Genomic DNA, 27,216 nt, shown 5'->3' with positions numbered 1-27,216 from the left:
AAGAAAGTGAAATTGAACTTGGCCCAAGCTAAGTGCCTACAAGATCATTTGGAAGATTTACTATTATATTCATAACTATTTATTTTGGTATGCCATTTCTGATATAATCAACACAAGCACATTCAGAAATGTCCATTATTCTTGGGGGGAAAAACAATGGACTTATCACAATGGAGTCTCTTTCATGCCTTAGAAGGTCATCTTTCAATCCCTTCACCATGCCACTCACCAATACATAAACACAAAATAATGATATGAACTTACTGCAGTATAGAAATATTTTTTATTATTTTTTGATACTCGTATAGTTTTAAAAAAATCACAATATTTACATAAAAAATCAAATGGATGGGATTACCGGTACATTAAACTCAGTCATTGCTTATATATAAAATGATACACCATTTGTTCACACAAAAAAAAAGAGTGGGTGTTTCCAATAAAAAGCCAACGCAGCCAAATAAAAATGTACATAAAAAGAATACAGTGGTTTCTATGACAACATTACTAAGTACGAGTCACTTGTAAAATTATGGCAATTATCAATTAAAATAAAATATTGATCAGAATATAAATTATATTGATCAGGAATGAAACAAAAATATAATGAATGGCATGAAATTATAGTAGTTGTTGGGTACAAATCAGCAATTCAATATGTGCACATTTATCAAGAAATAACGATTTATGGACGTTTTAAGCGATGATACAGCCTGACTAATGCAGACATTAAAATAACAACCTTGGGTTAAAAAAAAAAAGTGTATGTAACGGATATATAATAAATACAATCTTTATAATGGATATAAACAAGGAGTTTTGTCAATGACCTCACTATGAATTTACGCAATAAGATTTACCGAGGTCACCGACCAGGTTTAATTGCAGCAAGATCTGACTGTCCCGTGCTCACATAGAATATCAATGTCTGTTTACAATAAGCAGGTGAGTAATCAGGTAATTAGTATGCTATTTGCAAATGATATGCTAATTTAAGGGAGGGACCAATAAATTTTCTCCCAATGGGATTTTGTTTCAAGATGACATAAAAACATTACCTGTGTCTTTATCTCAATACAATCACGTCTTATTCTTTACACAAGTGATTGATGATTGAAAAATTGTCTATAATTTTGTTTAACCAGAATCTCACATTTGTAATGGGAACTTCTGCTCTATCTCCCTCTAGGAGGTACATATCTAATCGATATACAATTCACACGCAGGATGTGATAACAAATTGTGAAGCTTCAAGAAAATGGGATCACTCAAAACCATGACAACATGAATGTCCTGTATTTACATAGTTTGCTTGTATTTGTGTCAAGCAAAGGAAGACATATTTACATTACAGGTACTCAGGTCTTCAACAAAGCTCACCAATTAGTGATCTTCTGCTTACTGCGAGATCTTGCGTATTACAGTAAAGGTGCATATCTAACGCCTGTCGCAAAACTCAAATAATTTGACTTTGAACTTTAAAATATTTTATTCATATTTCAATGCCGATTTTTCAGAAAAAAATAGAGCGTTGAGATATCCTTACTTTATAAAATCATTGAATGTGAATAAGCACATTATTAAGTGTGGTAAAGCTCAAAAATACTTTCAGGCTTTTTGAATCCTAACGTATCCTCCTGTTTTTACATTGAAATTCTTGCTATACCATAAAACAGTGATTACCCTTGTTTAATTTTCCATCAAGTAATTCAATCTCTGCAAACTGAAATAAGTACAGGGAGTATAGACCGTACCATGCATGAATGGTAATCCATTTCAGGATGGACCTCATTAAAAGCTACTTCAGAAGATTGGTTACATAACATTTGTTACAGCGAGTATGCATAAATTTGAGCCATCCAGGCACCTAGTGGATCAGCGGTGTCATTCCCACTTCCATTTCACGTTGTTTAAGTATTAAGCCCTGGAGAAGAAATTAAGATACAAAAAATAAGAGATCATGCCTTTTTTTAAAAAAAAAAGCAAAACATCATGCAATCTCATCAATGAACGGATGTACACAGGTTATGGTTCACCATATTCTTTCATATTAACTGAATTCTGATCTTAAATCCAAGGTTTTAAAAGTGGCCCTTTTACGAACTTGGATATTTAGTGTCACAAGTGCCTATAGCAATCCATGGTAGATATAGACATTTCCTGTCACTTTTCTAGACATGCTTTTAAGAGATTTTCACAGAGATTTGCATTATTCTTGCAAGATTTAAGAATGACAACTGCCCTATACAGAATTCTGACGTCATGATTTCTAGTTTTATTGAATTCATAAAAACATAGCTCCAGGCAATACATTATATAATTATTATTACCTGGAAAATCTGTATTAGAAGCTGCATCCCTAATGCAATTCACCAGCTGCCCACATTCTTTCTTGAACAATTGAGAATCAAAAATTCGTAATTCCTAATACGTGTAGAATAGAAGCCGAATCCCCTCCATTGCATTGTACCATTTTAATAGAAACTGCGGCTTCTAATACAGATTTTATTTTATCTGGATTCTATTTTGGCTTATTTCTCTAATAGTTGAATGTACTAAATTTTAATCTAGCAAATTATGCATAGATAACCATAGAAAGTTTCCTTCTCCAGTATCGAATTCTGCTAATAATGAAGTCTGAATAATCTCCTTACAGTCTCTCCAGCAGTGGGTTATTTAAATTGTAATGAGGACTGACACTGCAGCCAAGCATTTTAGACCTAATCTTAAAATAAACTTTTTTATGGCAAGCATTGTACTCAAGATGGAATTGTTTTCAAGATGTATAGGTTTCACAATACAGTTAGAAATTGTATCCAGGAGTATTACACAAGACATACAATCCTGTTTAGTTACAGAACAACTTGGATTAAAACTGTTATCTAATATGATAACAACCAAGCACATGACCTACCAGAAGTCAAATCGCGTGACCTCCCAGAAGCAAATCGCGTGACCTACCAGAAGTCAAATCGCATGACCTACCAGAAGTCAAATCGCATGACCTACCAGAAGTCAAATCGCATGACCTACCACAAGTCAAATCGCATGACCTACCAGAAGTCATATCGCATGACCTACCAGAAGTCATATCGCGTGACCTACCAGAAGTCAAATCACGTGACCTACCAGAAGTCAAATCGCGTGACCTACCAGAAGTCAAATCGCGTGACCTACCAGAAGTCAAATCGTGTGACCTACCAGAAGTCAAATCGCGTGACCTACCAGAAGTCAAAGGATATGACCTACCAGAAGTCAAAGGATATGACCTACCAGAAGTCATATCACATGACCTACCAGAAGTCAAATCACATGACCTACCAGAAGTCAAATCACATGACCTACCAGAAGTCAAATCACATGACCTACCAGAAGTCAAATCACATGACCTACCAGAAGTCAAATCACATGACCTACCAGAAGTCAAATCACATGACCTACCAGAAGTCAAATCACATGACCTACCAGAAGTCAAATCACATGACCTACCAGAAGTCAAATCACATGACCTACCAGAAGTCAAATCACATGACCTACCAGAAGTCAAATCACATGACCTACCAGAAGTCAAATCACATGACCTAATAGATGTCAAATCACATGACCTAATAGATGTCAAATCACATGACCTACCAGATGTCCAATCACATGACCTACCAGAAGTCAAATCACATGACCTACCAGAAGTCAAATCACATGACCTACCAGAAGTCAAATCACATGACCTACCAGAAGTCAAATCACATGACCTACCAGAAGTCAAATCACATGACCTACCAGAAGTCAAATCACATGACCTACCAGAAGTCAAAGGATATGACCTACCAGAAGTCATATCGCGTGACCTACCAGATGTCCAATCGCATGACCTACCAGAAGTCAAATCGCATGACCTACCAGAAGTCATATCGCATGACCTACCAGAAGTCATATCGCATGACCTACCAGAAGTCATATCGCATGACCTACCAGAAGTCATATCGCGTGACCTACCAGAAGGCAAATCGCGTGACCTACCAGAAGGCAAATCGCGTGACCTACCAGAAGGCAAATCGCGTGACCTACCAGAAGTCAAATCGCGTGACCTACCAGAAGTCAAATCGCGTGACCTACCAGAGGTCAAATCGCGTGACTTACCAGAAGTCAAATCGCGTGACCTACCAGAAGTCAAATCGCGTGACCTACCAGAAGTCAAATCGCGTGACCTACCAGAAGTCAAATCGCGTGACCTACCAGAAGTCAAATCGCGTGACCTACCAGAAGTCAAATCGCGTGACCTACCAGAAGTCAAATCGCGTGACCTACCAGAAGTCAAATCGCGTGACCTACCAGAAGTCAAATCGCGTGACCTACCAGAAGTCAAATCGCGTGACCTACCAGAAGTCAAATCGCGTGACCTACCAGAAGTCAAATCGCGTGACCTACCAGAAGTCAAATCGCGTGACCTACCAGAAGTCAAAACACATGACCTAATAGTAGTCATATCACATGACCTAATAATAATAATTATTATTATTATTATGACCTAATATATGTCAAATCACATGGCCAATCACATGTCAAATCATAGGACCTACCTGTCTGAGGTGAGATAACTGTTTTAAAATCATTTCTTGACGAAGTTCTGAATCTTTCAGTCTTTCTGGATTCAAAAGTGGGTCCTGCAAAGAAATACAACATGAATCGGTTATAGAAAAAGAATCCTTGAAGTTAGGACAGTGACAAATATGTCATGTACATTCATCCTTCAAAACCGAAATTGAATTGAGTTTTTTGATTACTTTCAATGGCAAGTAAAAACTATTGATACACATAATTTAGAATATAGACTGAATATAGACCTCAGTGGCAATAATCAACCACCGATGAACACACCCATGTGTCATCGTTAATAGAAGCTTTTGTTATTAGAAACTACAAAGAAAATACATATATCACTATTTATGTATGTTTTTTTCAAAGAGTTCAAATGGGTTTCCGATAAATGAATGATATATTGTTGTTATAATTGCGCAAAACCAGCTATGACTGTACGAGTAAATAGTGCCCTAAAAAGTAATCGTCACAGTTCACTAGTTTATAGGAGTTAATAATTACTAGGTTTACACAATATCATTCTATAGAAGTTAAACTTTTGTTCCTCCCACCAATTAACAGGAGATTATCTCCAATGCATTTATATGATTGGGACCAAACAAAATCTCTGACTCAGAATCAATATATTCGCAATATTTGAGAATCTGTTATGAATCCAGATGGCATCACCTTCAAGACAGGACCTATATTCCATGTCGCAGGAGACAAGTAAAAATGCAGCAAAAAATTTGTGCCAATTGCTCCAGACAAACAACACTTATTTTGATGATTGAGGGGGTGCAATTCCGTCATCTACAATTATCGCACATAAATTAAAAATGATATCCACTCCTGAGATGTGATGATTTGAATGGAACGAAATTTGAAGAAGGTGATAGAGGGCATTATTTCGGCCTGATGCGTTTACACAGTCAGAGCCATGTCAGGGGCCCAGTCCTATTAGAGCGCAACCCCAAGATTTATCAGAGCTGAACACAGGGAAGTTTACAATTGTGTAAATGAGACAAATGTCTGTTACTGGCAGTCTGAATAGATCAAAATGTGGCGGAGGGATAGTGTTAATATTTCAACAAAATATTAAATTAATATTTCAAAGAAAGAACATCAAAAACACACAAATAAATACATTTTATTTCTCATAATATGGATTTAACTTTTCATTCGCTTCCAATCCTTCAATGCTTTCAATCAAACTTCAGATGAAAGAAAACAATAGTATGCAAATAAGATGAAAAAACTGTGACCTAAATGTTAATAGCAAGAAAACCTGAACTTGTCGCTACAACCATGGCCAACAAATATTACGTGTAGAAAAACCATATTCAATACTCCTATCAATTAAACGGATTGCCGTAATTGTAGATTGGATTGTTTTTTGCTTTTTTTAATTTTCAATAATGCACAATATATCATTGTGAGAAATTGGGCAAAATCCAATTTTTGTTAAAACTATTCTTTTTGAGAGCAATGTAAGAATGTCAAATGGATAAAATATGAAATTGTGAATACAGTGCCAAAAAATGTATGTATTATTTGAATCACCGTACTGGTACATCACATCTTCCCACATAATACATGCATCCTGTGAAAATGCGATCACAGACACCAACTAATTTGCATTTCAAAACGATATAAATGCCAAACCAATTTCATTATAATCCCTTGATGATACTCATCAGTCATGTCTCTTTCTATTTCGTTGCAGCGACACCTTACGGAAATCTCAAAAGCGTGACATCACATGATTATTATCTCCTTATCAAGAATCAACTGTACATAAATGAAGCCTCAACTTGAAAATCCGAGCACACTTGGAAATGAATTATGTCTTTCTCAATGAAGGATTTATCCGTTGTCAGTTTAAATGTTGAGAAATGCATCAATAGCATCAGTCACAATTACAAAACAAGCAGCCTATTGGCTGACATAGCCCCACTGTTTTATATTCATAATGAATTAAGAATATCAAATTAATCAGTCAGTCCATTTTCATAATAAGAATAATCACTAAAATTCAAGTTATCTACAATAACTACTGAATGACAGTGATTCATATATAGAAAATATCAAAACAATTAGGCTGGTGGTTTCAGAAAGATGTCCATAATATTTTTTTTTTTACCGAAACAAAAATTCGAAAAATAAAGTTTTGGTTATAAAATATCAAGGCAATCATCTAGTTTTCAATAAGCAGTCAAAAATAGCCTTTTTTTTTTACCAAAAGTACACCTAAGGTATATATGTACCAACTATCAAACCAATCAGACTTGTACGTTTCAAGAAGAAGATGACGAGGACAACAACAAACCATTAGTATCACCCTCATTATAAACTGAATAAATGTATGCTCTCGAAACTTGAAATATGGTGCATTATGGTATACAGATTTTGAGGCAAATGGTAGGTGAAAATGATGTCAAAGAATCTAAGGTTCTCAATTTAAAAAAAAAATGAGTACTATCCAACTATCTTGAATTGAATCAAATGAATGTACATACATGGAACAGGATGTGTAATGTATTTGTGAAATTTGAACATGGTACAATTGCAATTGGCAAATCTGTCCTTATTTTTGGAATTCTTTTGAATGTTATTTTACAAGAACAAGGGTCATAAGTGCAAATATTGTATCTTAGCAAGTTTCAGCAAGAAAACAATTTTGGTGAAAAATATGTGTCAAAGTTTGCTCAATTTTTTATTTATACTACATAATGAATACTAGACTGTTATGTGTTACTCACACTGGTGAATACCCGACTCCATGACGATATACAATTAAAGAAATGCTAGGGTATGTATTAATACTTGCATAATAACATTTTATTTCTTTAGTATAGTACTGTCATATAGTAGTAGAATAAAGCATTAAACTCGTGGCCTCTTTTACAATATGAGATGAATAGCATAAAAGTCCTAAATAGTATATAGCAATATATCTCAGCAAACTTTTGGCTTGAAAAATATACCGGTACAAGCCATGAATTTGCTGGGACAATATAAAATGCTTGACAATTCATATCTGGTTCCCATACTACCTAAGTAATAAAGCTTGTCTTTATTTTTGTGCTTACATATTTAATTCTTTTTATTTATATCTTGAAAATTAAATATGACAGTTGTACTAAAATTGAGTTATTGCAACCATGAGAAATAAAGATTGCTTAGAAAGCACTCCTCAACGGATTTCAATAAAACTTGATGCATAGATGGTCTGAGATAATGCGCAGACCTGATCAGTCTTTGGTTGAAATTAGTGCATATTAATGACCTAACTTGCATATTAATTAGCCAATTTAGGCCCTTTCGCTTTTTCTCAAGAACTACTTAACAGACTTCAATGAAACTTGATACATAGATGGTCTGAAACAATGCCGCAACCTAAAGTTTTTGATTGAAATCCTTGTATATTAATCACCTAATTTGCATATTAACAATTTTTTCCACTAATATCTCAACCGCTCATCAGATTTCAATGAAACTTGGCACACATGTGCTCTGGTATAAGCCACAGATCTGATTACTTCCAAATTGAAATCCATGCATATTAATCACCTAATTTGCATATTAACAATTTTTTCCACCAATATCTCAACCACTCATCAGATTTCAATGAAACTTGGCACACATGTGCTCTGGTATAAGCCACAGATCTGATTACTTCCGGATTGAAATCCATGCATATTAATTACCTATGTGACCTCCATAATTTGCATAAGTGTAATATCTCAAGCACAGATATTAGGACATGCACTAGTGCTATAATAGAGGCCATATGACCATATATGGTCATGTGACCTTAATTAATATGTATAACTGATGTATGAAGCACTGCTGCAGATGACATGCAACCAGTGCTATAATAAGGGTTTTTGTCAAGAGATATGACTAGCAAACCACATGCCCATATATGGTCATGTAATATGCATAACTGTAATATCTCAGACAGAGGCAAGTCTGTGGCCAAAATAAGGCATACTTCAATGATTTTGCATGCAATAAATACAATTATTGCTTTACATTAAATAGAGATGTGCTTCTAATATAGAAAATACAGTATTCCTTATTTGTACTTCATGGCTTCAACACCGTCAGCACACGAGAGTTCTTTCTAAGCATCAATACCAGAAGAGACTTAATGACAACAAAATTTCACCAGAGTCATCGTGACTCTCTGCCTAATAAACCTAAGTTGAATTTTTAGTACAAGAAAGACATGCAAAGTTCTAGCTAAGTGGTTTACAGTTTTTAATAATGATATACTACTTATGCAAGCATTATGGTAATCATTCTGGACTGGCAATCACATGGTTGTGATTTTGAATCTTTGCAGTACAGTTGTGTGGTATCCTTGTGTTAAGTATTTAACTGGAACTACCGCACATGACTACCCAGTAGAAAAAGGTAACCTGATGTGGAATTTTCAGCAATCAACAAACTTCTAAGTGATTTGTGTTTCCATATTTCTATGCATTGGAATACTATTGATGTCGTTTTTTTTAGAAACTTTCAGTCATTTTTTTTATGAGATATAAAAATCACGCACCTTTTCTTGCTCTGTTCTTTTGTCTCGCTTCTTCGGGTATCTTTCCTCATGGTTGTCCTGAGAGTATCTTTGTCGGTGCTTTGGCTCATTGGGAGTTGGTGGTAAACTGTCAGGGATCAACTGATGCGCTTCACTTCGCATGAAAGGTGCAAAATCACCCGTCTTGACAGGGGGCGAGGCCGGATGATCTGGATTAGGCGGCGTACTTACATGAGATTGTTTGGTGTGTTGTCCAGTAGGGGAATAAGAACGATGTCGTGTACGCCGACCAGTTGGAGATTCGTATCTTATCGGTTTGGCAGGTGACCTATTTCCAGGTGAGTAAGATCGCATTCTGCTTTGCACAGCAGGAATTGGAGGGGACGGTGTTCTTTCTCGCATTAACCTGTGTCTTGTGTTCATTTCTTGCATTATCAACAATTGTTCTTGACGTTTGCGCAACCGTTCTTCTTTCTTGCGTCTATCAATCGTCAAATCTCTGTCAGACGCTTTTCTAGATTTTTTTCCAGGAGCTGTACTCCCCCACTGTGGCCTTTCAGATATTTTCATGTGTTTTTTTCTTTGTGGTATTTCTTCGTACACGGGTGATGGAGATCGGACTCTCCTCTCAAATTTATCTTTCACACGACTCCGACTTCTTTCCCTGTAATCTTCCTTCACAGTTCTATTGTCTTTCTGCTCTTTCTTTTGGTTATTCACTTTAAACTCTATCCCAGCACTGTCCTCTCGAACAAAGTTTGTAGGAAGATCAGGCATCTCTGAAAATAAATGAAAACAAGTTTTAATTTTACAAACTTTGACTTTTGGAAGTTTTAATAGTACTAGCATGTTATGTTCTAAACCTTTTGTTATATAACTTGACATGTGGGAAAATAATTTATAAGAAAAATGTTATAACTGATTTATCATACAGTATTCTACCAATTCAGTGTCCATGTCTATCCGATCAGCGTCCAATTACGTCTTTTGTGTAATTTCTATTTTTGGGGTTAAGTTTGACTTTGTGCCCAAACAGTTTGAAATGCCAAAAATTTGAAAAAATGCTTTGCATATACCGGTAATCGAAATCATTTGACAATATAGATACCGTATTTGCTCTATTAGTAACGAACTCGCTTACATAAAAGACATGTATGTTGTGGAAATCAATGACAAAACAAAATGTCTTATTTTACCAAAGACACGTAATCTGGCACATGATGAACAAACATTGTCTTTGTGATAATTGTTTGAAGATGTGGTTGACTAAGCACTGACTCCCTAAAAATGAGAATTTTGTTGAGGTCACTGAACGCTAAAGTCAGTCGAATATGGTATAATAACCTACTTATTATTAGTAAAATATTGGCCAGGATGTTTATTTGGAAAAGAACCGGATCACCAAATTTTTTAAATAACTTTCATCGTAAACACAGGAAAGCATGAAAAACTAGCATAGAGGGAGCTATTCAAGATGGTGAAATTCAGGAATAGGACAATGACATTCAAGGTTTATCATCGTAATTAAAAAGTTAAAAATACACAGAGGCCACCCACAAATGCTATATTTTGTTCATTTAACATTTTTACCACCTTCTTTTCATCACGAATTCACAAAATAGTCCTGTTTATAGTCTGTACTTTCCTTAATAGCCAATTTTTTTGAGTAAAAACTGAAAATTGACTTAAATTTTGTCTGTTGGCTCCAAAATTAGGGTTCATTTCCAGAAATATTGAAGAATATAAGAAAAAAGTACTGTAAAATGTTGGCGAGGAAGTCTTGGACTGATTTGACAGCTATGTCAATTTTCTCAATGTTGTCAGTATCAATCCGGTTGATTCAACTTCAATGTCATGGATGTGTTGAAATCAAGCCATAAATAGAATCTATGACGACATTTAATGGCATACATGTTTCAAAGAATTATCACTCGCTAACACAACTGTCCAGGCAGCGTATGTGCATCCTGTATCAACAGGAAGTTCACAATCATTAATTTTTGTACACACATTCTGATAATATCAGATAAACATTTAATTATGAAGAGTATTTTACTAACCTGTTTGGATGCCTTGTTCTCTGACCGGAGATTTTAACGCACTGTCTTCCTGCATTGTTGACACAGCGAAAGACGGATCCACCAGAACTCCAGCTCTACTTATATTAGACGTGAACCCTTTCTCTGGAGAAAATCTGCCTCTTGGGCTTGCTTCAGGTGGTTTGGCTGAAGAAAACCAAAGAAACCAGCTATAGTTGTTAGTGTACACATAGAATATAACTACAAAGAAATAAACATATTTTATATCACATACAAGCTCAACATGCAACTACATACAGCTCTATTTACAACTGAACAAACAGTTTGACATGCAACTCAACATGCAGCTCAACATACAACTGAACAAACAGTTTGACATGCAACTCAACATGCAGCTCAACATACAGCTGAACAAACAGTTTGACATGCAACTCAACATGCAGCTCTACTTACAACTGAACAAACAGTTTGACATGCAACTCAACCTGCAGCTCAACATACAACTGAACAAACAGTTTGACATGCAACTCAACATGCAGCTCTACTTACAACTGAACAAACAGTTTGACATGCAACTCAACATGCAGCTCAACATACAACTGAACAAACAGTTTGACATGCAACTCAACATGCAGCTCAACATACAACTGAACAAACAGTTTGACATGCAACTCAACATGCAGCTCTACTTACAACTGAACAAACAGTTTGACATGCAACTCAACATGCAGCTCTACTTACAACTGAACAAACAGTTTGACATGCAACTCAACATGCAGCTCTACTTACAACTGAACAAACAGTTTGACATGCAACTCAACATGCAGCTCAACATACAACTGAACAAACAGTTCGACATGAAACTCAACATGCAGCTCAACATCCAGCTCAACATACAACTGAACAAACAGTTTGACATGCAACTCAACATGCAGCTCAACATACAACTGAACAAACAGTTTGACATGCAACTGAACATGCAGCTCAACATACAACTGAACAAACAGTTTGACATGCAACTCAACATGCAGCTCAACATACAACTGAACAAACAGTTTGACATGCAACTCAACATGCAGCTCAACATACAACTGAACAAACAGTTTGACATGCAACTCAACATCCAGCTCAACATACAACTGAACAAACAGTTTGACATGCAACTGAACATGCAGCTCAACATACAACTGAACAAACAGTTTGACATGCAACTCAACATGCAGCTCTACTTACAACTGAACAAACAGTTTGACATGCAACTCAACATGCAGCTCAACATACAACTGAACAAACAGTTTGACATGCAACTCAACATGCAGCTCAACATACAACTGAACAAACAGTTTGACATGCAACTCAACATGCAGCTCAACATACAACTGAACAAACAGTTCGGTATGAAACTCAACATGCAGCTCAACATACAACTGAACAAACAGTTTGACATGCAACTCAACATCCAGCTCAACATACAACTGAACAAACAGTTCGGCATGAAACTCAACATGCAGCTCAACATACAACTGAACAAACAGTTTGGCATGCAACTCAAAATCCAGCTCAACATACAACTGAACGAAGAGTTCAGCATGCAGCTCAACATACAACTGAACAAACAGTTTGACATGCAACTCAACATGCAGCTCAACATACAACTGAACAAACAGTTCAGCATGAAACTCAACATGCAGCTCAACATACAACTGAACAAACAGTTCGACATGCAACTCAACATGCAGCTCAACATACAACTGAACAAACAGTTTGACATGCAACTCAACATGCAGCTCAACATACAACTGAACAAGTCATTGAAAATGACACAGTCCGCGTTAATTTTTTAAAGTTCTCTTTGTGCTCGTCATATTAAAGCGGAAGAGTTGTCGCGAGCGTGTCATTGAAACTTGAGTTCCAAGTGACGTATACAACAGATTGTTTATTTACATCAAAATATGTGTTCCGTGTAGTAGTAATATGGCCAAAAATAAAAACAGCCGTTATTCGGCCATCTTTGAAACAAATTGTCATGGACATGCATCCTAACTTTATTTATTTATTAACACACAACATCCCCCGGAGGGGATGAAAAGGGTTACAAATCAAATATTAGTAAAAGAAAAAAAAAATCACTACAAAAAAAGTAAGGGAACAAAAAAGCATGTATAACATACAACTGAACAAACAGTTTGGCATACAACTGAACAAACAGTTTGGCATGCAACTCAACATCCAGCTCAACATACAACTGAACAAACAGTTCGACATGCAACCCAACATGCAGTTGTACATACATAGCACAACATACAATTCTAAATACAGATTCAGATCAACAGTCAAAAATATGAATTACAGATCAGAAAACCCAGTAATCTACTCACTGCTGTCAATCTAGGATAATTTTCTAATATTGTAAAATACTTTATTTCAGCTGGAATTAATTTTCGCCGAAAAGACTTTTTGGATGTTTTGTATGGAATTAATTTTCACTGATTTTTGAATATGAAATATAAGGGAGTTGAATATGAAATATAAGAAAAAAGGTTTTATTTTCACTGAATCATCCCTTCAGCAAAAATAGCGAAAATAAATTCCAAGCGGTAATAAAGTGTTTTACAGTAGTTCAGTTAACAATTTGCAAAAGCATAGTCCAAAGTAAAATGAATCCCATAGTCTTCAATTCAGTACACACAGCACCAGTGCTATTGTCTAATACCTATTAATATTTGATATACTATACCAACAAGGGAATAGGAACAAATAGAATGATACATACCATCATAGCTCTTCTGTAAATGTTTGACATCATGTCCACCATCCTTCAAGTGCTTAATTCTCCGCTCATGCTTCTCTTGTGCTGCCTGTTCTTGTGCAAGCTGCATGCTTTGCATCAACATTTTTGTTTTACGCTCAAGATCCTCCTATAAAATAACAAATAATGCTGCATAATTATCTCCACATAATAGAGGGAGAGGGGGGGGCACGACTCCTGAAGGCTCTGTGAAAATAAATCCCCATCACAAAAATCATTGTACAGCTATCACAGACGAGAAATTACAGGAACTCTACCTCTTTCTGTCTCTGTTTCTGTCTTTCCATATCATACTGTCGTTGTAGCTCCTTTCTTTCCTGTGCAAGTTTTCTTTCTCCTTCCAACTCTTCCAACCTCTTTTTCTCCTCAGCCTCTCTCTTCAGTCGTAGTTTCTCTTCCACCTGTGCTTTTATTGCCATCTGAATGTACATGAGTGAAAAAATGAGTATGTTGACATGCTAGCTGTTTTCTTGGTATGTTCGTACAAATAGCAGCAAAGTTGAATTTTGGAAGTGCATGTTACAAGGTAATTTCACTATTTTTTTTTACATTCAAGAATATTATAGAAGTACAAAATTGGTGACAGTCAGACAAAAATATGATGGTGAATCTATGCATAATGTACATCTCAACAAGTACCTGTACCTTCAACTACTGCGTTTACCCAAAATTACACTGACAGTACAATTACCATGTCAACCAATGTCAACATGTATCACCATGCTGTCACCATTCAAAGACTGATTATTTTGAAAACATTCTTTGTATTTAAACAAATGGACTTAAGTCTACTTTGGGCATTAGAATCAAATCAAAAATAAAAAAATAAAAAATGTGTTAAATAGTTTTAGTGACAGTTGTGATAGCGCCCTCATAGTCATAGATAGTCTTATGTGACCTAGCGCCCTCATAGTCCTTTGTTTATCAATGTATGCATGCCATCTATGCATGCGATCTTCCAGTCTGAACTTTTGAAACGATACATTGGGCATAGTTTCCACAGTGGAGGTGCTACAACTGCAACCGCTCTAAGTATTACAGATTAAATTTAAATTAAACTCATAGGATGGTGATCCAGTGACTGCTACAAACGATATACAAAACTGTATAAGGGCACTGCACCAATACGGTTGCTATGCAGAAACAATGATATGCAGCTGTTTGCTGTTTTTTTCTGGACTTTGCATTTACAATTTACTCTTGTTGTCTTAAGAGCTTCATAATATTCAATATACATTTCTTGATTTAATAATTATTCTTTGTTTCTTACACACTGACATGCTAGCACCTATTGCTGTATTTAATTCTTCTCACTCAATTTTTCAAACACATTTATGGAAATTTTATAATGAATAAAAATACTTACCTGATGCTCTAACTGTTTTTGTCTAGCTTTATCAAGTCTATCCTTCTCGGCAGGATCCATCAGTGAGTTAGTACCTCGGCCACGGGCATGAATTCTGTGAAAGAACAGTATTTCAAATCTAGATATTAGCTACTAGTATAGCACAAACATCATATGTCATTCAACAGCACAAGTCATTCAATGTGTGTTAATGTAAATGACTCGAGTCAACTCAGAAACTCAGGAATAGAAGCTAGCTCCGACCTGACCTAAGAAAACTACCAGTGTGTAACCACAAATGACTCTTGTCAAAGACTTCAACGCCCAGTATTAAGGCAATGACCTGTTGTAGTAAAATTCATTCATTCTTGACTGGAAAATCATTCTAAGTGTGATACTCAACACTTTGCACCACCTTAATTAACCCTATAATTAATCTAACAGGATGGCAACAAATAATTCTTCATTTCATTCATTCTGGTGTAACCACAGATAATGAAAACAGCAAGGTAAGCTGCAAAACTACAACGAATAATGCAGACATTAACATACTGTAAAAACTGTTAAATTTTCGCTACTAGAAATGTACATCATTACATTAGTTGATTAGTTTGATTTTTTGACTTGTGACCCTTGCAAGGGTTTCCTTGCTATTAAGATTACCTGTAATTTCAATGACATTACAAAGTGGTGTAATTTAGATATCACAGGATTTGGTATACATTTTTTCAAGATGGCCGTGAATAGCGGAGAAGTGAACGCTAGCATGCCGTCAAAAAACAAGCTGTTGTATTGCTGAAGATTCAGGGACTGCTTTTACATTGTATGTGGGTCAAATATAAAAAAATTTAATAACCATAGAAAACTGTTAAAAGCTTGCCAGTAGAGGCTTGCCTGTAAAAAAATTGAGTTTGCAGTCTCTGATTTGATAGACTCACAAAACACTTACACAAACATCGTGATCTCTAATATCTTTAGTGCACCTTTGACACTGTCCATCATAAAAATTCACAAAGAATAATGTGAAATGCAAGCGTAAAAAAATTCAGTATCTGTGTGGTTCCTAATAACTCATTGAGATAAATGTTTGTTTATGAAGTCTAACTCTAATTTTGATCTTAAAGCTGATTGGAGGATTACGGTATTAATAAACCTGTCAATCATTTCATCACGCACTGAACCCAGACCGGTGACAAACCATCAATGATATAATCTGAGAAGATTTCTCATGTATAGGAAAAAATCTAAACCACTTTTATGTGTACAGGGGTCAGTGAAAGGTTGTCTGAAAAAGTGGTAATGTAGTTTAAATGGCATATTCTTATCCAATGTACAATATTCAATACTGTAGAACGGGAAATTATTTGTGCAGTTTAATTTTTGTGTGGTTCGCGACGGTGAATCTCTGTGCTAAAATTAAAATGCCTGAAAATTTCGTTCAGTGGTTATTTATTTTACTTTCGCTGCTGCAGTGCTGATCGGTACACGGCAAAGACGTATAAATGAAAAGTTAAAGTTGAAATAATTCATCTGCAAGAAGAACGCGAATAATAAAACGTGTGAATTAGACGAAATTTGCTTTCACACAAAAATTTCATTGCGTGAAAATTTCCCGTCTCACAGTATAAAGCTATACTGTTAAAAATATACATACGCTTCACTTTTAGCATTATTAGGATTAGCGGGAGAAAAATCACTTCTCATAGACATTGGGTCTGCTGTTTGTGGAGCGCTTTTAGACTTGGATTCAGCGTCTCCATGCAAACTAGGTTCTGAACTTTTAAACGTCGTTGTCGTAACAGCTGCATCATCAACAATTTGCTTTGGTCTTGTTCCAACAGTCTGATATCTTGGATTTTGCGGCTGACCACGGAATGTGTCAAACTGATCTGCCCATGTGTCCTGGTAAGTTTGCATCGCTTCTCGTTTTTCTCGTTCCTTTCTTTCTCTCATTTCTTGCCTTTGTTTTTCTGAAGAAAACAACGTGCGTGTGGTTATTTGGAAGCAATTTAAAACTAGCCTATTAAACAAGAAGCATGTTAGCAGAACAGAAATACAAAAGGAATAAACGTTACTGGGTATTGTAGATTTATGGTCTGTTGTATTGTTTTGTTAGATATCTGAGAAAGAGCTGAAAATTGGCTAATTTATGTAATTTAGGTGATTAGTATGCACAAATTTCAACGATAATATAATTAGTTGAGCATATTATGAGTAACTATGTGCTGGCAGTTTCAATAAAATGTGACGAGTGGTACTGGAGATATTTGTGCAAAAGCTAAAAATTGGCTAATTTCAACCAAAAAGTAATCAAAAAATAATTTGGATTTCAATCAAAAAGTAATCAAAAAATAATTTGGATTTCAACCAAAAAGTAATCAGATCTGTGCATTAAAGTTGTATTGTTGGCATGTGTACGGTAATAAATGTAAATGCTACGAATTCATCAAATATCCACATTATCCACATAGCTAAACAACACCAAGCAGTTCTGTGGATATGCTTGTAAGTTTTCGGCATCTTAGGGGGTCAACAAATCCACATGCAGAATTCTCTGTTGCCTATATTACGAAATTAATATTCAATGCAAAGTGCTTTTTATTAAGGTTTAGTCTGTATATGGGACTCTTGAGTTGTTTTCTGTATAGACATTAAGTCTCCCCTTTTGACTATTTCACTCAATGAAATTTGAATATTACATATTTTCTAGGTTAGTTGTGATTAGCTTGCATCTAAGGCAAAGTTCCAACAGCAATGCATGATGGGATTTTTTGTAGTAAAAGCAAAAAATAACATAACAATGCAATATGCAAGTTTTGATCAGTATAAATATCCCTGCAACATCAAATTCACTAAAATTAAACACAGTGAAAATGTTTCCTGCAGTACATGAAGTTCCATTAACATTTTCACCACCAGACTTCCTCACAAAAAAATTAAAATTTGAGTAAATTTTCAGTTTTTACTCAAAAAATTTGACTATTTTAGTCCAAAACTATTTTGTGAAATTATTCACTGGTGGTGAAAAGGATAAACTTTGAAAATGCTAGGGTTGTAAATTTCATGGGACACATTTCTTTGAATTACACAATTCACAAGTCAGCATTTATTAGGGTTATCATCAAGGATGAATACCATTAAAACAAATCTTATTGAATTCTGCAATATGGTTGTATATTATGCTGTTGTTCTCAAAACCAAAAATATACGATCACTAAACTACTTTATGCACAAGACACAGGTCATACATTTTTTTATTTTTGAGATATTTACCACTTGTTTCCAGAGTAAAAAATTCTCAGCATATCTCAACTACATATGGTGAAAATATGAAATAATGCTCTATACATGGATTCTTATGGAAATTGTAATTTTTTCGATAGTTTTTCTCAAAAAAAGAGGGAAAGAATTCAAAAAATTTAATCAAAATCTGAATCAATAATTATGTAACTTGTGATAAATTTTTCACCCTTATTTAATGAATGGTTGAATACCGTTAATGAAGGGAATCACAAACATCTTTGAATATTTGTAGTCTCTGTGACTGCCCTCTTACTATCAAAATCATGAAATACTTATAAAAGTACCTAATTCTTGCAGCCATTGTTGCTTTTCTTCTCTTTTCACAGCGCTGTGTTGATGCTCTCTGGGTGAGATCTCACCGAGTACAAAGGAACTTCTCATGGCGGCTGGCACCGCTGGCTCCTGAGTGTACTGAGCTCTAGGGGGCGACAGACTTTGATATGCAGCAGGTGCTCTAGTTTGTCTGGATTGATTGTGCTGAAATGTAAAGTGTTGTCGTTATTATAATTAATCATCTAGATCGCAGTAAAAACATTACAGCATTGTAACATGAGTGTACACATACTCATTGTAAATTCAATTTGCATCAATATAATCTTTCACTGTGATTTGCTGTCTTAAAAACCTCAATGAAATTGTTCACTGCTACAAAGGTCACTGTGACTCACTGTCTCAAAGATACCGATGAAATTTTCACTTCTATAAATTTTTGCGGGATCCCTGACATGCAAAATGTGTCAAATTAAAAAAATCAATCAGCAACCAAAGATAAAATTACAGTGTCTTGTAAGTTTAAAATTACTGCAATTACCTGATTTTCAGGTGCAACCACTGAGTGGACCTCATTGGGAGCACCACCACCGGACCGTCCAAATGGAAACCACTCATTCATAGACCTCTGTAATTCTGCATCTTGTGACTTCCTCAAATTTCTCTTCTCACCTTCATGTTTCTTCTTTAAAGCCACCTGATCATCTGCAAAGAACAGAAAAAAACAATAAAGACCAATTTTAATCATTTCAAACAATTAGCTCTATACTGGTAAACCAATTTAGTATACTGTAAAATACTTAGCTGGACCTAATTTTCGCTGAATAGACTTTTTGAGTGTTTTGTATGGATTTTATTTTCACTGATTTTTGATAAGTTTAATGTGAAATATAGGAAAAAAAGTATATTCGCTGGATTTTATTTTTACGGAATCATCCCTTCAGCGAAAATAGCGAAAATAAATTCCAAGGGGTAATAAAGTATTCTACAGTATATCAATTTCTTTTTATCAAACTACAGCATTGTCGTGATATGGTCTTATAATATTTGATACAGTTTTACTTAGGTACACACATTAGGATGATACCACAAACAAAATTGGAAGAATTTACTTCATCCTCTTATGCACCGGTATAACTCCATGAATCTATGCAAAATGATAGAAAGTCTTTATGTTTTCAGGAAATGATGTAATCTATATTTTGAGTAAGGTTCTTACAGTTTTCATGTCATGAACTCTTGAAAGAAAATGCGGAAGCATTTCACATCAGATAATAATTTACCATGCATGTTGAGTGTATTGCAAACTACCGGTATTTTTAAATAGCACAAAGAAAAAAAAAATGTTTTTCCCCTATATTTGAATAGAATACAAAAATAAAAGAAAATTTTCTGTGTCATTGTAAAAATGTATCAAACTCCATAACTGTATACAATGTATAATGACCGTCTTCTCAGAGAAAAACAGTGAAGAAGTCATTGGAGTGGAATTCTTACCTAATTCCTGCTTCCACTGAAGTCGTTTCATCTCAGCTAAACTTCTATCATTGTACCCTGTTGTTCCTATTATGCTGCCGATATTACCCATACCTGTTGCGTAATCATTCTCGCCTGCAATCTGACGCGTCGCTTTCTCATTCTGGCTTCTCGGAACATCTTCTGTTTCTGCCTGTTCCCTCATTGGCGATTTCACCTTCACTTCTTCCCTGTTAAGTAAATTCTCTTCAAGGGAAACTTCTTCCTTCTGCTTCAATGCTTCGGAAGATTTCTCTGAAACGATGGATTTTTCCTTTTCTGCAGTCAGTTTAACCTCTCCACTCTCTGAAATATGATCAAGGTGATTGTCACAAAGAATTCAGGATTCGTTTATTATAAAAGGTGTGTCGAAGTAACAGTACATATTCGTAGTTGTACATTTGTGCAATTCACCTTTTCATCAAAAGAATATTATTTGGGGTTTTTGATTTGAACGAATCTTGCGTCTTAATGAGTATGCAATATTCAAAGTTATCCACATTACTCTTTTAACATAATGACAACTATCAGCACCATATGCAACCCCTAAGCCCGGACAAAATTTAAAAAAAAAGGTTTTCATTGTTTTCTTTTTGGTCAATTTGTTTTTGAAAACAATTTTAAAATGTTATTTTTTTTTCAAAATTGTAAGTTCCTTTAGTTTTGTTTCTTCTCTGAAATTCTGACGAAAACCTGAAAATCAGAACCAGAAACGTGAATATATTGATATCTGCACCAAAAACCTGATTATTTATATTTTTATGAACCAGAAACCTGAATATATTATTTTCTTGGCAGAAACCTGGATATATTATATTCTAGGCATAACATATCGAGGTCAAATTTGTGTCTGAAGACACATTTCAGAACCACTGTGTTTATAAGATGAATTCATAGTAAAATAGTCCGTTCATGTGGAGTAATACTTATGGACAATTCACTCACCAACTGCAATATTTGTACCAATAGCAGCCAACAAAGCATTCAACTGTTTCTGTGTCATTGTTACCATATCGCTATCTCCTTTTTTTTTACCATTATCCAATTTTGTTCTAGACTTCTGTTTTCCAGGACCACCAGTATTTTTAACGGCAACAGTATTTCTCTTGATGAAATCTACTGAGGGTTTTTTCTTCACTTGCGATTCATTCTCATTGTTTTCGTCCTGTGTTGCTGCTTTTTGAAGTTGTGTTCCTGGTCTTCTCAGTGGATACTTTTGAGCTTTCTTTTTGTAACTGAACTGAGATCAGATAAAAAAAAAAATTTTTAATTTAATGGTAGTATCAAAAGAAATATCACTCAAAGCGTTAGTCAAGAAATTTCAAGTTTTCCAGTTTCAAGCAACAACTCCAATGTATGTGATAGATTGCGGTAGTACAAAATGTTATAGATAAACAAGAACTAAAGAGGGGAAACACAGATTTGAAATTTGATTTGTTTTTTACAGAAATTTTAACAGACTTTCAAGAAATCAAGTTGTTCAAATGCATCAGCAAATTCATCGAATGTGACTGATAAATTTATTGCTGGGAACAGAAATCTAAACATTTCATTGCTTTGGAATATAAACTATATATCTGAATATTCGTATAAATATCCTACCTTTTTCTTCTTTACTGGGTCAGGATCTGTTAAAATAATATTATAAATTACTAATTAGTATTGAAAAATGTAAAAATGTTATCTATGTATTTAACATTTATTATGCTGTATTAAAACTATACTCCCTTGCATCACCTCAATACACAATGGCAATGTACAGTAGACATTCACTGCTAGATCATGCGTTATGCGTGAAATCGAACATAAAGACAGGACAAACAGAGGTCATAGCATCATAGTGGGGACAAACATTGTGTGGGATTTGACAAACGCGAAAGTATTTTTGGGGATATTGAACCTATTAAATAAGTATTTTGTATGTACCATTCTCCAAAATAAATATGCAAAATCACTCACAAATTTTCTAGATATAATAAGTTTCTTAAACATTGCACTAGTATTGATCATGATGTACTGCACAGATTTAGTACTATCAAAAAGGGTATCAAGTATATTCATACATAAGTAGTGATATGTTTTATTTTAGTATATTATTGCATGTGTTAATGCCCATTTTTGTTTTGTATGTTTTTTTGTAAAATTGGGACTTTACACCTGTTGGTTGTTCAAATAAATAACTAAAACTGGATATCATAATCTAACATCGCTCACCATTTCTAGTGAACTGTTGGTATGTAGTGTCTCTCATTTGTAACTCCAGATTTCAACACGTCAAGCAGTGTGTTATTTACACTGGTGAACAAAATGCAAAGTTTCACTACTTATGGACACCTGTGCATGGCCATTATAATAAAAAAGCCTTGTATTATACCAATTCTGACTTTTAGGTTATTACTGAACCTCTAGCAGGATATACTAGTCACCGAGGTGTGAATAGATAATAATTGAAAGCATTATTAAAATTAAATTGGTATCATAAATGTCAAATATAAGGGTAAATGCATGATATATTTAGTAAACATACAGTGATTACCATGGAAACAATCATTTTGCATTTAAAACTGGGCAAGTGGACAGGCTGTGCAAGTATTTTTGTATCATAATGATATTACAAGCAATGGTCGAAATTAACACCTCATAAAGGTTCGCATGAAATCACAACCTTGAGTAGATGAACCATTCAGCTGGTACCATGCTTGTCCAGTAATGTACTTGGGCGTTTAAAGGTCACGCATAAATTTTAATATTCAGTCCTTGATGCTAGCCAAGGCAATTTCTATTATTATTTTCAGAAGCTTTAAAAAACGTGCTTGCTGCTCTCCAAAATTAAACACAGTATTGCAGAATATGTTGAAATGGTAAATTGCAGGGTGTCATGTATAGGGTCTGTGTTACGTTTTGCCAGCCACCTGTCGTTTTAGACAGGCAATCTCCATTTTAGATGACCACAAAATTTTATTTGACAGACTAAACTCTATAAACCTGTCGACTTTTGATTGAAAATTTCCACCGTCAATTACTGTAAAGGGGGTAAAATTATTAGCTTATTATGCTGACTGGAGAAATGCGCTAAATTAAAACACAGTGAATATGTAAAATTTAGCATAGAACACATTATCTAAATGACGAAACCGTGAATTTAAAACCCACTGAATATGCCTGAAATGGTAAATCAGTGAAATTTAAACCCAGTGAAAATTAGTCATTTTACAGTACCTTTGCACTGAAATATATTGCTACCACATTGTGTGAATAGACAAACATTTTATAAAAGCGGTATTAGCTGCGTTTTTGGCAAGTTTTGTAATACTGATCAAAAGTGTTTACGATACAGAATGTAAGGTCAAATCATCGTCTCATGGTGTTGAGGGACTGTGATCAAATGTTGGGACATGTGGGCTATGCATATGCAAATAGCAATGTGACAATAGGAAGATTAACTTTTTTTGTTGTCACTAAATTTAAACAAATGAACACTGTACATGATAACAATGATGGGAGTGGTGAATAAAAAAAAAGGGGGGTAAGCGACTTGGTTGAATCATAGACCTTGTTTTCTAAGGTCTATGGGTTGAATGAAGAAATATCTCGCTACAATTCAGCATACCACAAGACAAAAGATAAAATGAACTCTGATTACACGCACAAATACCATTTGGTATCATTTTATGAACTTTGTGCAGAATAAGATAGTAATTTGTAATTGCACAATTGCGATAAGGGTTACGATTATAAACAGTTCTGGGAGAGAAATTAGGGTAAGGTTATAGGTTCATTTATTGCAAAGGTTAAGTCTCAGTATGATTTGAAAGAATATATCATTAATATTTTACCAAGAAGAAATACTAAATTGTAGAGCATATTAGCCCTATTCTACAACCACATTCAATTTATAAGTTTTTGAGTTACAGAATTGCCTTTGCCAGATGTATATGCAACATGGGACAAATATTGGAACACAACACAGTGCAATGACTATAGAGGTTTAATCATGGATTCTTACACAACAATGTAATCCCTGACAAGTTTTTACTTTCATTTTGGAAGCTTTTTCAAACACTAAAACTAAACCAAAAAACCTAATAGGGCAAAGTCGTTACTAATTTACTAGTCGTTACTAATTCATATGAACATATCAAACTTTTTTGTTCTACTTGAGAATTCATCAATTTAAAACCCGGTGAATATGCTGAAAATAGAGAAATTAAATACCTCTACAGTATTACCCGGTATGTTTAAATCCAGGCATCAATCACCTTATAGAATTTGTGTATTCCAATACATGTATTTACCACATTACGAATACAGAGATAAAACAAGAAATTACTTACTTCCTAACAGGTAGACACCAGCCGAACCCTGCTTTGCCAGTGCGGCAATACGTAGACCTTCTCTGTAACACAGTGAAAATAATAAAATTGTTAAATTGTATTGTCAATGAAATTTTGCTCTTTAAAATATAAGGCATTGATAAGCTATCCTGATCGAAACCTGACATTTATCAAAGTTATTATTTTCTTCACTAACTTCACTAGATTGTGTCATACATTGCTGTTTTGAACTGTGCTTTGAGTGTGTGCTAAACATGACTACCATAAGTATATTACATGTTGTATGTTCAAAGTTTGCTCAGGCACAGTTGCAACACAAGTAAATGAAACACAAGATACATGTGGCACTATGAAATACTAAAGGGTTGTACAGGGAACAATGGGAACTGATTCCCATAGTAGTTGTGTTCACGTTACACAAAGTACGGGCTAAGATTTAAGCTGATTAAGGCTTATCTAGCATATTTGCATTTCGGCTAGACACAATTGCGTCCACGCACAGGGAGGGCCAGTCGTTAGCACGGGCTAAGGGGCGCCATTAGACGGTGACCTTTGGTGAAGCGCCGTGCACGGGAACGCGAGAGAAGACGGACCAAACTTATTTGGATGCACAGAAACAGTATACAACGGCGTAACAGAATACAGAGTTTTATTAATGCCTGTCGTAGACAGCGAACCAAATTTATTTTGTCTACAATTGGAGCTGCTGCACGCTCTACTCATGGAGGTACCATGCTCTACTACAGCGACCCGATCAGTGTGGAACCGAGCGCAGAGTAATGACTGGTGGAATAGAGTCGTTATACGAACATGGGACAATGCAACATTCCTCGAAAACTTCAGTTCTGTTAACTTTTGGAATGAGAAAGTTGGACGTATTTGATCATGTGCATATTTTTCACACCCAAAGGTCGCCGCAGAGGGCGCTTAGCCCTGGGCTAAGCGTTCGCGCAGACTTCGTTAGCCCGTGCTAAGGGTCTAGACCGCGTGTTAATTTCGGATCAGATTTAACCCGTACTTAGCATTCCTTAGCCCGTGCTAAGCGTTCGCGCACGTTTTCTTAGCACGGGCTCAGGAATTTGACCCCTTAGCCCGTGCTAAGGAGCTGTGCATGAACGTATCTAGTATTTTGATTCTGAGATAAGATCATTTTCAAATCAGTGATCAGAAAATATCGAGTTGTATAATCAGTGACTTGATGATGCCCCAAGATATAGAAAACTTGCAAAAGAATCTATAGCAATGCTCGGTAATTTGTGATTGTTGGCATGAAGCTTTTGATGCTGATATCTTGTGAATACTGTTGCATTTGGTACAACATTAAAAAATATTACGAGGTTATTGTGCGTATACTGATGCAAAGTATTACAACAAGAGTATCAACAGATGCACTAAAAAGGGGGATGCAAGCTATTACTGCCTGAGTGCATACTTTGCGGTATTCTCCTAATACTTGTAACATTATTATACATTTTTCCAATCCAATCACTTGGTATAGGATGCTCAGAACTGAGCAAAATAGTGACAATTATGGTAGGGTGCAGAAACCCTGTACAATATCGCAAGATACAGTGATACAATGACAGATGTATAATGATTTATATACAAGCATATGTCAAATACTTCAAATAAACTATAGTCGACAATGCAACTATAAAACTCCACTACTATGTAGTTTAATTTGTATTACATGCAATGCAATAACATGAGCAAACAATAGAATGTTTTAAAATCATGTTTACATATCATAAAACACAATTATCGGAAGCTGTGGACCTGCAACCACAGCGTTGTGAATCAATGATACCGGTACTCACGCAGTAGAAACTCTGGCACAGCCGACATTGTCAACATTATGCAACAGATTGTCCAACATGTTGGCTGTGGTCAGCACGTCCATCACTTGTAAAGGTACACGTCGGCCAGCTAGACAGTGTTCAGGATAACCCTTGAAACGCTCGACGACAGTTATGATATTATGTTTTTTAAACTCAGTGATTGTATTCCGACTCGTAAGGCGTGTGAAAACAAGTCGAAATCGACATTGAATCTAGCGATTTCTACGAATTCGTGTTACAGCACGTACGGAACATCGACGCCTGATTTGTTTGCAGTCGCATCGGTTTATCACGGTATTTAAATTTGATAATTCAAAGCATCCTGCCTAAAAGGCTCTATAGTCAAGCCGATTGCTAAAACTGTTATAAACAAAAACACATTAGGATCGTTCACCTCTGCGTACGAATCAGACAGCGCAACGACGACCGGGGTCAAAATTGACGGCAATATTTTAAGCCAAATCCATAATCTTACTTACCCAATATTCATCTTTCATTTACGGGGACATTCTTACTTAACAGATGAACGAGATTAATATATCACTATACACGTAAATTGATCACAATCACAAGTTTTCTTTGGTCTTTACGGTGGTATACTACTCCACAGTTCGTTGTCAGGAATCTGTTATTACTCATGGGGTC

The 27,216-nt window shown here is 35.3% G+C and overlaps 1 protein-coding gene across 1 annotated transcript; it reads right to left on the bottom strand.

The window, feature by feature from the left end:
- Positions 1-264: 264 nt before the first annotated feature.
- LOC102802729 (coiled-coil domain-containing protein 66-like) lies at positions 265-27,216 on the bottom strand. The gene is made up of 15 exons (XM_085496916.1): positions 27,051-27,216; positions 24,734-24,795; positions 22,002-22,027; positions 21,345-21,639; positions 20,382-20,705; positions 19,426-19,589; positions 18,899-19,091; positions 16,966-17,281; positions 15,333-15,426; positions 14,224-14,385; positions 13,931-14,075; positions 11,179-11,343; positions 9,140-9,897; positions 4,578-4,661; positions 265-1,924 (listed from the first exon to the last, which is right to left on the bottom strand). Exons 1-15 carry the CDS (start codon positions 27,059-27,061, stop codon positions 1,868-1,870), a joined length of 2,856 nt encoding a protein of 951 aa, XP_085353042.1. The 5' UTR covers positions 27,062-27,216; the 3' UTR covers positions 265-1,867.

Source organism: Saccoglossus kowalevskii, chromosome 3 (assembly GCF_978046115.1).
Source record: "Saccoglossus kowalevskii chromosome 3, keSacKowa6.1, whole genome shotgun sequence".
In the NCBI taxonomy this organism is placed as follows: Eukaryota; Metazoa; Hemichordata; class Enteropneusta; family Harrimaniidae; genus Saccoglossus; species Saccoglossus kowalevskii.
The sequence above is the reverse complement of the archived record's forward strand: the minus strand, read 5'-3'. Positions and strand labels throughout refer to the sequence as shown.